The 15,602-nt window shown below is 41.9% G+C and overlaps 1 protein-coding gene across 1 annotated transcript; it reads right to left on the reverse strand.

Annotated features, from left to right (window-relative positions):
* Nucleotides 1-14,298, reverse strand: lmcd1 (LIM and cysteine-rich domains 1). The gene is made up of 7 exons (XM_070850046.1): nucleotides 14,221-14,298; nucleotides 6,045-6,130; nucleotides 4,820-5,075; nucleotides 2,313-2,462; nucleotides 1,775-2,026; nucleotides 818-1,036; nucleotides 1-178 (listed from the first exon to the last, which is right to left on the reverse strand). Exons 1-7 carry the CDS (start codon nucleotides 14,245-14,247, stop codon nucleotides 68-70), a joined length of 1,101 nt encoding a protein of 366 aa, XP_070706147.1. The 5' UTR covers nucleotides 14,248-14,298; the 3' UTR covers nucleotides 1-67.
* Nucleotides 14,299-15,602: the final 1,304 nt, after the last annotated feature.

The following is a 15,602-nucleotide window of genomic DNA, read 5'->3' on the forward strand; positions in this document are numbered from 1 at the left end:
TAATTCTGTTTTTGAACAGTGCTACCACTTCTTACAACTGAACACCACGCTGTGTTTTGTGTGTGTCTCAGTGCTGACAGGGTGTATCCAGGTTTTGCCCGCACTTCCAGCAGCAGTAATGATGATGATGCCACGTCTGTCCATCTTTTGCCGTGTGAAAAGACTGGCAGAAGATCAACTGAGGGAGGGGAACAGGGCGGGGGAGGGGTGTAAGAGAGAAGGCAATTAAAAGAAAAAGTGATAAATAAACAGTTATTTAACTGATAATGTCTAAGACCATCAACATCAGTGTAAGTGTACGCTATATTTAGAATATTTTCACTGCTCTACATTGCCATCAGACAGCCCTTTTCATCTGGGAACTGCATCCATTTTATAGCTCTTTGCTCTCTTCAAAGAACCAGATTGCATTGACAAAAACCTTGCAAAACACCGGACTTGCTTTTCAATGGAGTCTGGCGGCTTTAAAGAAAGCATTTTCTGTGATACAAAGACTTCAGTACCCCAAAGAAAAACAGGTGTCTGATGGCAATGTAAAACAATGAAAACAGTCTAAATATAGCATATTTCTTTAAGATGGGCCTTTTTTAGGTAGGTAAAATATATATTTTTTCTGCTGACCACATCCTCAGCAATACATTGCTTAGCATCTGTGCTTCTGTCTGCTTCTCCAAACTGGGGGGCGTGCCATCCGTAATCTACATTAAGCAAAAGCCTAACCGAAGTGTAGGACAAACAAACTCCCTTACAGATTTCCTACATTCCTCTGTCAGATATTAATATTATCAACAGGAAGTCTCCCGTGAGGTCGCCTCACCTCATCACAGCCTGAGCAGCGCGGCCAAACAGTCTGACAGTAGTGTCGTCCACAGAACAGCCTCTGATTGGACCAGAAGTAGACCAGGTCCACCAATCCCTGGCCACACTCTGAACATACAAAGCAGGTGGGATGCCACAGGGCACTATGATAACCTGCACGCTCAGCATAAACTGCTGGACTCTCCTTTGCAACTTCACCTTGGCAAGCAGTACAGCGCTACAGGACAGAGAGAGAACAGAAAATGACAGTGAAAAATGGCTGCGAACCAAACTACTGGAGAAAAACTTTGTTTAAAATGGATGAGGTCAGAAGCATTACAGTGAGGCATGTGGGGGGGGCCTTCAGTGTTACATAATCTGCTAGTAGTGCAATAAGTCCATGAAACAGAGAGAGCAAATTAGGTGGGGTGCGTGGTTGGTATTGGTAATCTATACAAACCCTAACCCCCCTAACATGAAGGGATCCTAAAAAAAAGAAGTTAACTGGATATAACTGTAGTTCTATGGGTACATATGTAGCCCTCTAACAAATATAATAATAACATATATCGGTTTAGTCTGACACGGTTACACTATTGCAACCTAAGATTGATCAGTCATTCAAAACCCCAAATGAGATGGCATCTCCTGTAAGTAAGCAGCAGGCCCATGCATCATTTGAGCTTTGATACAACCATTTGTGATAGAAAGAAAGCCACACAAGTATATGTCAGAGTGCCCCAGAAATAGAAATGAATTAGCTGTGCAAACTAGCGTGATAACGCCTATGAACAGTAATATTTCAGGGGTCTACAATGCAATATGATTGTGATAGGAACATAAAACCTTTTCTGAAGTTAAGAGGGGACTGTGTCGCAGGATGTTTCCTGTCTGTCTCATGCTTTGTCAAAGTGGTTTTCTTAAGGCTGCAACCAGAAGTGAAACTTTAAAGATGTCAGACTCCTCATTTACTCACATATTCAGTCTTAGTGCTGTCGTCTGTTCCGTTAGTGGAACCAGTTCCAGCAGCAGTGCTGCTGTTAGTGGAGCTGTGGTCCTGGTGCTCCAGAGAACCCTTCTTGTGACTGTTGCTGCGGTCCTTGGCCTCCTTCGCTGTCCTCTGAATGGCTGCTTCCCTCAGAGCTCCGCCCTCACCAGGTAAGGCCACCTCTCCGACCCCCAGCACCTCCTGTTTGTAGTGCTTCACAAACAGCAGCATGGAGGAAATCTGCAGGACGATGTAGGAGAAATAAGAGCTCAGAGTCAGATTCATGTTACCATCATGTCCAAGTTGCTTTCGAGCATTAATAACTGATTGAAATGATTCTGGTTTGTTAACATACAGCTGACCTAATGTCAGCTACACAACTAACAATACTTGGGTTATTAGTAATGTAGTTCTGTAGTGTGAGGAATGAACTGAAAATGATTTGCACCAGCTGAATATAATTTATACATACTCATTAAACCCTTACAATCAAATGCTAGCATGCTGCCTGCAGTATTGCCAGTACCTCCTCCTCAGTGACCAGGCTCTGACACTTCATGGGGTCTTGATCGTAGATGGGGAGCTGACCGAAGAGCTGCCTGCGTCGCTCCAACGCTCCATTTGTCCCTGAGACAGGACGTTGACTCTCCGGGATGAGCTCCATGTACTGCATGGCCTGAGGGAGATAAGCAGTTTACTTCCGGTAACTTTTGCAGCAATTATTAATTCTACAGCAGCTAAAATGTGTTGTTGATTATGTCAGACGCCTTATTTCCAGAGGCTTTGACGTGTGTCTTTATGAACTTCACCAACAAACTGACAAATTCACTCATTCATATTTATCAGACTGTAGATTCGCCACGATGGGGATGTTTGATCAGATCAGCTCTGCACCTGTTGCCCTGCACCAACAATATCAAAGAAAAATAGCTGCAGTATTTTAGACCTGCAGATGTAGACCTGGTGGACTGGAACTGCCACTGGAACTATTAGCAAGGCCTGTTTACAGTGCTTTTTAGTTCTTGTCAGTGGTAGCACGGATATTCAGATCTTAAATAAAAAGCTAAAGTGTTAATAACTAAATGTAAATAGGGCTTCCATTTAAAATGTTACTTTGGCTAAGAGTGTGGAAATATTATCAATGCATTAAAGAATCAAGGCCCCTTTAGAGTGCTATATTGTTATATCGTATTATCGCCATTACTAATGCATTAATATGTAAGCAGTATTTAAATGTTGTAGCTGGATGAGAAGGAGCTTATTTTTACTTTTGAGTAGTTTACTCTATAACATTGCATCACATTTTATGAGCACTTATTTTAAATGATTCATCGCAATAAATGTAGCTCAGAAAATACAATATTTTGCTCTGAAATGTAGTAGAGCAGAAGTATTGGGTAGAGTAACATGGAAATATGTAAAGTGTAGTACTTGAGAAAATGACTTTCCACCACCGATGGAGTTCTAGTCTATAAGTACAAATACACCATTAAAATCAGCTGATCTGATCGCAGCTCTTAGGAATGATTGACAGCACAACACTGAAGCAAATCAAGGAGCTTGACTGATGAGAAGTGCTTTACATTAGTCTCTTTAAATTATGGAAGACTACACCTTTAGCTCCTTCGTTGCCCCTGTACAGATGTAAGAAGCTTTAGCACAGAGTGCTATATGTGATGTGTCTGAAGAATCTCTTTATATCTGTAAAACCAGTTTATATCCACTTCAAACCTCTAAGATTCACCAGTTATAAAACAATTTAAAAAACAGACTTCAGTGCTGATTTATTTCTGCTCAGTGTTAACTGATGTCAGTGAGTCAATGCTTTTGTTCCCCTTTGACATTTACTCAACCTTTTATAATACTAATGTCAGTTTTTAATAGTCTCACTGGGAAATATAAATCAGTATGACAAGAGCAAGAGTGAAAAAGTAGAACCCCCCCCCCCCCCCCCCCCAAAAGAACCAAAACTGATTGTTTAAACTAATTTAAAATGAATGAACTTGTCTCTATGTCTCTGCTTTGTCTGTTCATCATTTGTCTTTATAGTTCCAACTCAGTTTTAGCTTGTTGAACACACACTACAAGGTAAATACATAAATAAATACTGGTGTCACATTGCAGTATGGATGGGCCTGCGTATTGCTAACATGTCTGGATGACATACTTGAATCTAGAGAAAATATTACGAAGAATTTCGGCGTCTGTGTTACCGTTGCCATCACACTGTCCAGGTGTTGTCAGATGACTGCACCAGAGTACAATGGTGTCTAACGGTAATTTCACAACAGAATACAAAAGCGTTGGATGACACAAACAACATGTTGGACAGATCTGGAGAGCAGTCCCAGGGTTGGATCTGTCTCTACAAGTCCAACCACAGTAATGTCCCCCACGACTCCCCCCGCCACACTGCAGTGCTCAATAATCACTGTCATCCTGATAATTATAGGTTGTGAAACCTGAAACATGCCTGAATCTGGTTTTAATGGAAACCAGATGGTCTTGAGTGTTCGACATGCAGAGAAGACTGCAGAAACTGATGCAATCGAAAATAAACTAACCAGCAGAGTGCTGAACCTTTAGAATGGGAATGAAATTTGTTGGACAAGTGCCCATAAGTTATTGGTTAAGACCAATGCAAATGTTGGGGATTGGTACCAAGGGCTGGTTTTAAAATGGCACCAGTTACTGATTGGTCAAAACCACAATACAAACTCCTGTGCAGTCGATGCCGTTTTCAGTATTTGAACATCATCCATTCATCTTTTATTAATAATGCATTTCTTAGCATTGTGTGACTTTGTGTTTAAGGTAAAACTCATGGGACATTATTCTAATGCTGTGATTTTAATTTTCCACGCCTCCTTTAGAAAGTAACACCTCCTTATTTTGTGTGATTGCTTTGCTCAGTGTCATTGTGTCCTCAGATCTCCACTGGTGAGTAAACTGTGACTTTACCAGCTCACACAGACCAACAGACTGCAGCTTGATACGAACAACCAACCTCCTGTACTTCACACTGATCCTCACCAGTGTCTGGTTGAGGCCGGCCGGCGCCCAGTCGTACGTCGTGGTGTTGAAGGTCGGGTCTTTGCGCGACACCACCGGATTGGTCACGATCATACGGTTCCTCTTGTACATGCGAAGGCCGCCGCCTCCTTTGATCTTCGCTGTCAAATGGGAGTAGGGTGAGTCTGCGAGCAGGCGTCCCATTCGCTGGTCATCTTCGACGTCACCGCCGGGAGCGTGGTCGACCGTGCTGCAGCCGCAGGCTATGCAGGCTTTCCTGCACAGTGGAAAGGTGAAGAAGAATGTGAGAAAAGAAGGCACCGAGTGATGAGACATCCAAACCTAAATGTCACTTTAGGCTATATTGCAATGAATCTGCCCCCTCCTATGATGAGATTGGCAGGACACTGGGTTCAGTCGGCTCCCCCCAACACGATCCCTCACTGGGTTCCCATTTGACAACTACGGTGGCCGGGAGGTGCAAAACAATTTTACAATACGAGAAACACTTTTACAAAGCTGGAGACAAATTTACATTTTAGAAAACATTTTTACAAATCAGAAAACAAAATTTACTTGTAAATTTGTTGAAGTGATAAGGAGTTCATGGCGACCCACGATGGACGGCAGTCAAGCGGTCTTTTGCCCGTTTTGTGGCGAACATATAAGCCGATTAACGCGGTACATTCCCTTTCCGGTTGAAAAAGTTACTTGTAAATTTGTTTCGGCCGCTTGTAAAAGTGTTTCAGGTCTTGTAAATTTGTTTTCTCAAATGTAAATTTGTCTCAGGACATGTAAATGTGTTATGGCAATGTCATTTTGTTTTCTGATTTGTAAAAATGTTTTCTAAAATGTAAATTTGTCTCCAGCTTTGTAAAAGTGTTTCTTGTATTGTAAAATTGTTTTGCACCTCCCGGCCACCGTAGACAACTGACAATTGTGTTGGCAGGGGCGCCTTGACACAGACTACATCATTTTTTTCAAATTCACAAGGTCCTTCTTCACAAGCTCTGTCTTCCAAGAAGTTTGTAAGCTTGGGAGCGCTGTGCTGTTTGGAGCCCTCAGTAAAAGGCTGAAAGCACGAACATGTTCTTTTAAAAGACAATTTGAGAAAGAGAATTGTTTAGAGGAGCGAGGGTTTCTAACCCCACCCCAAAGGCCGTATCCAACACTTTCAATTTATCCCTTTTGTTTTCATTTTGTTTTTAGGAGGAGAACAATGATAGCAATAAAGGAAGGGTTGTACCTCCAAGAATGTGGCTGAAATCCAGAGCAGCTCCCCTCACATACGAGACACACCGCTGCACCTCCCACACTCTGCTTCACCGACATCTGAGTGGAGACCAGCGACAACACAATGATGTTATACATTCAAATCATTTAACTCAAATAACTGTGATCTTGACAGGTACAGTCCATTTAACTTTCTATGAGAAACCTAATTGTGAGAGTGTCAAAGATCAGAGGTCACAGCAGCCTGACAAGAGCTACAACTAGCACAGAAAACATTGACATTTACACTAAAAAACAGATGATAAGGTCAATATTATCAAACACTAGGTCATAATCGTTTTAAAGGATGAGCCCGATATATCTTCCTCCTCTGTGCCATAGAACTCCATTGTTGTCCAAAACTATTAAAAACACACCAGTAGCCACACTGTTGCACTGATTGTTCCTTCACCTTGATGAACACACACACTGTAGTTTATTTTGACTGAACACACACCATCCTGCTGCTGTAAATACTAACTAGAGCACCAAATGTAGATTAATCCACCGCTGAAAATAGTCCCCAACGAACAGACTGTTTCCTCGTGTTTGAGTAATATTTGCTAAATTGTTTTAGGAAATTACCAGGACATTAAAAAAAAAAAAGTATATTTGTGAACCTTTTTGAAGATGTCTTTGGTTGGAACTGATGGACTTGGAGATGAGTGCCACAGATGGGTAAGAATTTGATCTTTCTATAGGATTTGATGAAATGAGAAAAATATAGAATAACACCAGGATTATACTTGAAGTAAAATTATGAGATAGTAAGTTTAAACTAACTTAAAAAATCTTAAATTTACCAGTTTTCTCTGTAGCTTTCAACCAAATTCCACTGCTGATGAAGACTGTGCGATGAAAGATGTGAAAGCTCTGGAAATAGCTAGTTTGTGAACCTTTACTTAACCAAAACCAAAAACTTTTAGCCCAAACCTAGCAGAGAACAAAAATCAAGGTGTGGTAGCTGAACGTGCAGAGCTGATCTGAAACAGCAGATATTTGTATGAACGTTTGTACTCAGACATGTGAGGAAGTGTTGGATGAGAAAGAAGAGTTGTTGTTTTGGACTTTTCTCAGTGAGTGTGGGAGGAAGAGAAGGGAGTGAACACCATACTCTCTCTCACACACACACACACACACACATACACACAGGGTGGATGATCTCATTGGTCCACCCAGTGACATCATCACCACACTCTCGAGTCTTATCTGTCGTCCCAACACCTAATTTTTCATCTCCTCCTACTCGGCTCTACAGACCTTTTGCCTTTTCTCCTCTTTTAGCTGTTTCAACTCAGTGTCCTTATTTGTTCCACCCCTTGTTTTTCGCCTCGTGTCCTCATCTGTTATTCTGTCATTTAAAAGAAGAACATTCCCACAATCCTCAGCCATCTTTTATACTCTATTATCAACAATAACAAATAATAACAATGTCTGTGATCAGTTTGTCAGTTATTGAATTTTGATCACATGATACATGATCACCTGTGATCATGTGGCCATGATAGGCAGGTACACTTACTCACTCACATGATGGCAACTGAACAGACTCCATCCAAAAAAAGCTGCTACGTGTATTTCTTGGTTAAAAATATTATTTCCAAGCTCAAGAACTTTAAAATGTAACTGTCAAGATAAGTTTAATTGGTTGGTTTCTGGTGAAACTTTGTTTTCTGTTTTTCTTAGGGTTAAATGACATTTCTACAGTTTCTGCATGTGTGCTTGTGTCTGCGCGTGTGTGTGTGAAACAACACTGGCTGGCTGTTTTTACAGGTTCTGGCAGGAAACCTGATGACTGTTTTGTTAAAATAACTTGCTGCTATTTGTCTTACAGAGAGAGGGACTGTCTACCTATCCATCTGTCGCTAGGTATTAAGGAGACCATCTCTCCTCAGGGAGACATTCATATAATGTAATGTAACATAGATAGATAGATAGATAGAGAGAGAGAGAGAGAGAGAGAGAGAGAGAGAGAGAGAAGCTCTTCCAAAATGATGAACTGGCTGCAGGGATTTGCTCCTATTTAGCCACAAGAGCATTAGCGAGGTCCAATGCTGATGTTGGCTGATGACGTCTGGCTCACAGTCGGCCTTCCAGCTCATCCCAAAGGTGTTGGTTGGGGCTGAGGTCGGCGCTCTGTGCAGGCCAGTCAAGTTCTTCCTCACCAAACTGGGAAAAAAATTTCTCTCTGGACCTGCCTCACTGTCATGGTGAGACAGGAAACAACCTTCACAGGATTGTTTTCACAAACTTTTAACTGAGAGTTAAATGAAAAGACTGACACCACCTTCATGTCTGTACACTAAATATGAGGCTGCAGCTTGCTACCACTTGACTGCTGCTTCCTGAGATCTCTAAGACCGACACATAACATATCTTGAATTCTTGTACGGATTAAACAAACAAGACTTTAGGTGTAATTAGTGAGCCTCAGAGACGCTGGATGGCAGATTTTGTTACCCTTGGACAGAGTCACGCTAGCGGTTTCCCCCTGTTTCCAGTCATTGTGCGAAGCTGTACTGTGGCTTCATATTCACATGAGAGTGACATGAATCTTCTCAACCAACTCTAAAAAAAAGGAAAGTAAATAAGCACATTTCCCCAAAATGTCGTGCTGTTGCATGGAGATTTTCCTTCACTGGAAAAGATCTTCCCTCACAGAGAAGTATGTGGACAGAGGGAGTCATTGTAGTGTTTAGAGGTGTTATGAGTGTGTTTGGAGGTGTGAAGAGAGAGACAGAGAGTGTAGGTGTGTGTGACACTGAAGGGACTGTTGATCGGCCCGTGTTGAAAAGGTCAAAGCGATGACGGCTCGAACAGAAACAGCTGAAGAACAACAAGACTTCATTACATCCCTGTGGAATACACTGACTGACAGACTGCGTGCGTGTGTGTGTGTGTGTTCATTATTATGTTACTGGGCAGGTGCAAGTGATGTCAGCAGCAAAGTACCTTTCTGAAGTCAGTTTAGACCTAAAACCAGCTCTAAAGGAACATTCCACTAAAACTCTGCTTTACTCCATGTAGATAAGGCAGGTAAATGGACTGTACACATATCATACCTTTCTGATCTTTTCAGCCACTCAAAGCTCTCTGACACTACATTCACATTTACACACATATCCTTCATTAAGGAGGAACCTAGTTGGACTGGCAGAGGTTCAGCGTGTTGCTGAAGAACACAGCCAAGGACGACCCGCTCCACCTCTGAAACCACAGTAAAACATGTCAGTAGTTTGTCTAAAGGTATTCTTAACAGTGAGTGTATTCAATCAATCAATCAATCTTTATTTATATAGCGCCAATTCATAGCAGCGTTATCTCAAGACGCTTTCCATAAAGAGCAGGTCTTGACTAAACTCTTTAATTAAGAGAGAGACCCACATTCTATACAAGCTGATTATTATCATATTTTAGTAGTCTTTCCCGGTGTGTGAGAGGAGTACCTGCAAGTTGCCACAGCCACAGATAATTAAGTTATAATCACAAAGGTTTTTAAGTAAATGTCTATTAAGTCACTATCGCTGAATGAGATGACACAATGATTAATGGTGATTGAGGCTTTGGGCCAAAACCCTTGCATTTGCAGTATTCTCTAGTATTATGAAGTGGATGTCAAGTCGTCATACCCGGGGGAAAATCCCATGTGGCGTCCATCGGCCATCACTGGTTGGTGCACCAGAGAGGGTAGATGGAAGCAGCGCACTGTTTTTTCATGGTCTCTGTTAGCGTTGCGAGGAAACAGTTATTATGGCCAAACAAACAAAGAGAAGATGGATGACTGCAGACGATGAAACTTCATAAACAAGTGCAAATCCAAAGGAAAAGAAACAAATTCAACATCAAAACTATCAGCAAGGACACCTGTGATAACTGCCTTACTGCCAGAGACTCTCAAAACAGATCTTTGAAACTGCAACTTCTATTTACTTAATGCAGCCATAAAGCTCAGGCTGCTGCATAACGGTCACTGAAAGGACGCGTTTTGTGTTCGCTGCCACAGGAGAGAACTAAGAGAAAATAAAAAGGTCTTCCACAGTGGCTCAGAGCCGCAGAGCTAGTGCTTTGCAGGCACAATAACAAACCCATGGACAGCTACAACAACTGCGTACGCACTGAAGAAGTGGATCGCTTTTCTTAGCATTATGTGGTTATGTTTTGCTGCCATGGCAAAATGTGACCAGCAGAAGCACTACGTGTGGCAGCGCTGAGGGTTTGTAATGAAGTCATTTCAGCAACCTGCCAACGACAGTTGACCTCATTTATTTTTAACAGCAACCCAGATTTTTGCTTGTATTTGGCAAATGGCAGGTGCTCATTTTGGAGCATGATAACTATTAACAATGACCGGTATAAAACACCTAAATGTAGCTATGTCAGAACTGAAATTTTGTCCCGTGTTACACATGTTGCTAAAAATTAATCTTGCAATTGAAGTGTCCCATATTATGATTATGATGACAGGGTGGCGCTGTTCCAGGCTGCTTGAGCATGTCACAGAATTAGCCGGTATGCTGACGTTACCAGCTATTAAGTATATTTGCCAGTTCTGGAGCAAAGGTTTGTTAATTGCTCTTTCCTTCTGTTGTATCTTAGTGTCATTCAGTTAGCTTGCCTTAGCTGCAGTATCTGATTATATCGATTACATACCTTTATCTCAGAGGAAATTTGCACCAAACACAAAAGCAGCTTCTTTCCTCTACTGGTCAGGAGAAACACAAATTAAGTCCTATATTTCACAATGCTTGTCATTAGATATGGATCTTAAATAAATACAAAATACTTCCCATCTTTGTCTGTGACTCTGGGGTAGGAACTTGTGAGTCACAGTAAAAGCAGACGTGTCGTCAAACATGAAATAAACCTACCACTCATCCTGCAGCCAGTCATGACAGAGCAGTCATGACGCAGGTAATGTTGTCTATGTGTTGTGATGAGCAAGTCTGTGCGAAAACGCCAAATGACAACATTTCCTAGTGTTTGTAAAAAACTCTCAATTTGCTTGTGCATACTCAGCAAAATTGGTTCCTTTTTTAAAAATGTTTTTAGGGAATGGTGTGGCTCTAACAGATAGAACAAAGAGAGATGATGGCAAACAAGGGTAGAGATAGAGATGGGGAACGACATAATAAAATTCCCCAGAAAGACACAAACCAGGGATGTTGCACAATCAGTGCCTTGCTAATCAGAGGGCTTTTCTCTGGTTTCCTTGAATAAGATGAACCCACAGAGTTGGCACAGGTATGGAAGTTAAACCAAGCTCATGACTTCATGACAAGTCTTTATCAAGCAAGACAAAGTTGTGTGATTGGCATAACTGGCTCTGTCCTGTTTGTCTTGACTGACAGACGACTTTGTCATGAAAAGTAGCATTTAGCTGCTTTAATATGTTGGACTACTGTCAGTAAGAAGAGTCTCGTACTCACTAACATTATGTCTCAGTCAGTGATGTTATCTGATGTTTCTGGTTCCTGGAGGAAACTGATTTAACAAGAGGTGGCAACAAAACATCTGTTACGAACTGAGAAAACATGCGGACAGCAGGTAACATAATCTTATAGATTAAATTATTTTTAACATTTTTTTCAAGTTTCAAGTTAAGAAACTGGCTTCTGGATCTGCAGTGAACTCTGGACAAGTTAAAGCGTTTTAGTTCAGCATAAACATTTATTTTATGCAGCTCCTCTGTTATCAGGTGATCACCGCCCGCTGGCTAATGGAGTTATCTTAAACACAAATACTGCACACACACACTCTTCTTAGTTGCTCTGAATGAAAGCGTCTGCCAAATAACATGAGGCGAACTAGAAATGCATTTTTTCAGAAAGAGGGAAAAGTGTGGCAGCTCTATATTTAGGAGTCAGATATGGCAAGTATGTTGTACTGAGTGAGTAATTCTAACCACGTCGGCTATGTGAAGAGGAAACTGCAGGAAACGATGTCAGATAAGAAGGTGGAGGTCAAAGAGGCGGCGAGTTGACCTGCTGCAGTTAACATCATGAGTCCAGAACCTCGTCACATGGCATCCTGGTTATTTCCTGTTGTTCTCTTACAACAAAATTAGATACAAATGCATTGGTATATTACACCTCGTCGTTATCACTTTTCACGACACTAAACAGATGAGATATCAGGAAGAGAGAGACAGTTTGATTGGATTAGAGAAGTGAGATGATTGTGATTTTTTAATGTTTTTTATATAGATTCTGTGCATTTTGTCTTTGTTTTTGGGATTTTGTAAAACTTTAAAGTTGCAACGATTAGTCAAAAAATAGAAAAAAAAAGGCAATTGAATAGAAATTACAAACTTTATCCAGTTCCAATTTATAAGGTTTGTGGGGATTTGCTGCTTTTCTTAGTCTTATAGTAAATTCAATGTATTGTTAATTCAATTCAATATATAGTTTGGACTGCTGGTCCGAGTAGAACAGATAATTTGATGGTGTGGGCTTGAGGAAACTATGGATGTCACATTTTTCACAATTTCCTGATATTCTAGGGACAAAACAATGAATCGACTTATCAAGAAAATAACTGCATAATAAATAAAATAATCTTTAGTTCTATTCAGCTTTACCTAGTCTGAAAGTTTTTGTTTAGTTTTTTTGGTTATGGAGATACAAACCCATTATGTTTGTGTGTTTGTGTGTGGGTGTGTGTGTATGTGTGTGTTGGGGGTTATTTCCATCCTGATGATGGCAGTTTTTCCAGCTACAGGGTATAAAGGGGGGACGGGGGGATCAAAGCCCCGACAGGTGACACTGATCTGTCAGGTTCTGCCCCTCAGACTGATGTGACCTCTGGATGGACAATCAGAGGATGAATTACGGGAGGGATCTGTGGGAGACAAACTGTACACAGCTGCCAGAACAGACCCTGCGGGGGGGATCAGGTCCTCGTGGTTGTGGATTACCTTCACTGACTGAATTAGAAAGCTCCAGCTGTTTGAAAAGAACTGGATGTGAACAAGCCCGAGAGATTTGTGCTTTCACACCGTCACTCAAACTGTTGCAATACAAGTCCTTAAAAGTTTCTTTGGACAAATTAACTCCAGCAAATACAGTCTCATCAATTTCAACTAATTAATTTGGCACCTAAATAGATCATTTAGGTTCTTGTTCTTGCTGATATTTTTCTCTAATTCACCATATGTGAAAAGCAAAAGATCATTTTCAAAACTGCACAGCTGTGATATTGAAATTCATTTGCCTGCTAAGATGCACTCTTTTAACAAGAGGAGTATTATGAATGCAGTGTAATTTATTAGCAACTGATGCATTGGTGCAGATAAATGCGTCACCACCACACATTGTTTCTATAAAGACTGAGGAAGAGACACTGACTAGCATCTAACACAGATTCACTCCTGCATAATTTACTGTGAATCCCTCTCACTCCACTGTGAAAACATATACAGTATATGTATGAAGGATTATAACTCTAATCTGGTTAAGGCCTCTGAATTGCTGATCATGTGTCACATTTCCTCAGCGATTCAATCAAGTCTAGTGTTTATCGGAGAAATACGACCGACCAATCAGAGCTTGGTGGGCAGGATTAAGAATAGAGGCATCACTAGCTAGCTTTACTTTCTTGTACACTCAGCGACCAACTTTCATTTATGTTAGAAGCCGCCAAAGATGAGCTTGATATTCACTTCTTATGATAAATCCCTGCTGGAAATTACATTGAAAATTGCATTCAAATGGCAATTGTGAATGAGCTGTAGAGTTTGTTTTAAATCAATGTACAGAAACAACAACTCCTAAAACAAAATAGTGCACAAATGTGACGCAAAGCAAGGACTCAAACATCAAGTTATGGCAAAATGAAACAACACAGCCCCCCTCTCAGACAAAAATGAATTAACACAATGCTAACTGGGGTTTTTCAGTCTAAATATCAGGTTAACAATGGAAACAGAAGAACGGAGCAGACATGAGACGGCTTCTGAGTTCTTGTAAATCCTCTGTCAAACGTAGACCTAAGACCTGACTTGATCTGGACCAGACCTCCACCAAAAGAATTGGCTTCATCACATCTGACTAACAAACCCTCTGACCCTTGACCTCCTCATTACTGTCGTTAATCTAGAAAGATCTATGAAGAAGAATTTTCAGACGTGTGTGATGTAAAGGTTTCTGTCCCACCTTCTCCATGGCTGAGCTCACATCCATGTTGTCCAGCGTCTGTCAGTGGTCCGACTCCTCAGCTCTCTCTGCCTCTGCTCTTCCAGAACAATGAGACTTCAAATTCCTCTCCTGTCGACCACACTTCCTCTCTCCCCGCCCACACTCGCTCCTGCCGCCGCTGTGCCCCGCCGCCTCTCCCCAGCTCACTGCAATTTGACCGTCTAGACTTTCATTTCTTTCCTGCTGAGAAACATCAACTTTCTTCTCTTTTAACTGCAGAGTCTCAGTTTTCTCTTTCTCTTCTTTCCCTTTTGTCCGTTTGCAGCAGCAACAGAACTCACCTTTCTCCTCTTCAGCTGTGGACTCCTGCTTTTCCTTTTCTGTTCTGGTTTTTTTCCTCCACTCTTCCCTCCTGATTCGTCCTGTTGCCAGCTCTCCTTCTCCACCCTCTGCAACTTGAACTGAGCAGGTTTCTTCACCTCCTGTTTTTGCTCCAACATGCTGCTTATGGGAAACTGACTGTCACCCCACCCTTTCTGCCTGACAGTGAAACAGCAGCTCTCTCATTCACCTCTGTTCCTCGGTGAATTCACCCTGCAATGCTAAATATTACAGGTGCCCTCTATGTTACAGCAGTGAACCATGTAGCTGCAGTCTGGCAGTAATCAGGGAGATTAATGGTCTTGAAAACAGCAGCTGTACTGTTGCTGTCTGCTGCAGCACAGCAGACCGGGCTGTGAATTCAGTCAGTGGACTGGAGGACTACCTGGAGTGAAGATGCCTGACTGGATTGTTTGTGTTTTTAGGACAAAGATAGCGAGAACCCTGAGGGATTCCCTGCTCGTACTCAGCCAGCCAATCAGAGGGAACCTGAAAATCTCCTCAGCCAATAGGAACGTCAGGGATTCCTCCTCCTCTCATTTTGCAGCTTTTTAGTGTGGGGCTCAGAAGATGTAGACCACAAAGCTCAACAGGGCCAAATTGGACTAAACAGAGCCAAGATGGGCCAGTTGTGTAGACACAGCCAGGTAGTCTGTTGAGGCTAAACAAATCTAGCAGGACCAACGGGGCCACACAGACCCAGGCAGGTCTAAAAGAGGGATAAAGTGATCTGGACAGAGCCACACAGAGCCAGGCACGCCCAACAGCCAGGGATTAAGAGCAGGCCAAACAGATCTAAGTGGAGCCAAACAGAGCTTGACAGAGCCAGGCAGGACACCCACGCTAAATCATGACCAGACAGAGCAGAAATGGCTAATGAGGCTAATAGTCGGGAAGGGCACGTGGGCAAAACAGAGCTAGGATGGGACAACTAGGCTAAAAATAGCAAGGCAGGGCCAACAGGACTATATAGTGCCAGGAGGGCCAAACAGGGCTTGACAGAGTTAGACAGTCCAAAG

Source organism: Pempheris klunzingeri, chromosome 2 (genome assembly GCF_042242105.1).
Source record: "Pempheris klunzingeri isolate RE-2024b chromosome 2, fPemKlu1.hap1, whole genome shotgun sequence".
NCBI classification, from domain to species: Eukaryota; Metazoa; Chordata; class Actinopteri; order Acropomatiformes; family Pempheridae; genus Pempheris; species Pempheris klunzingeri.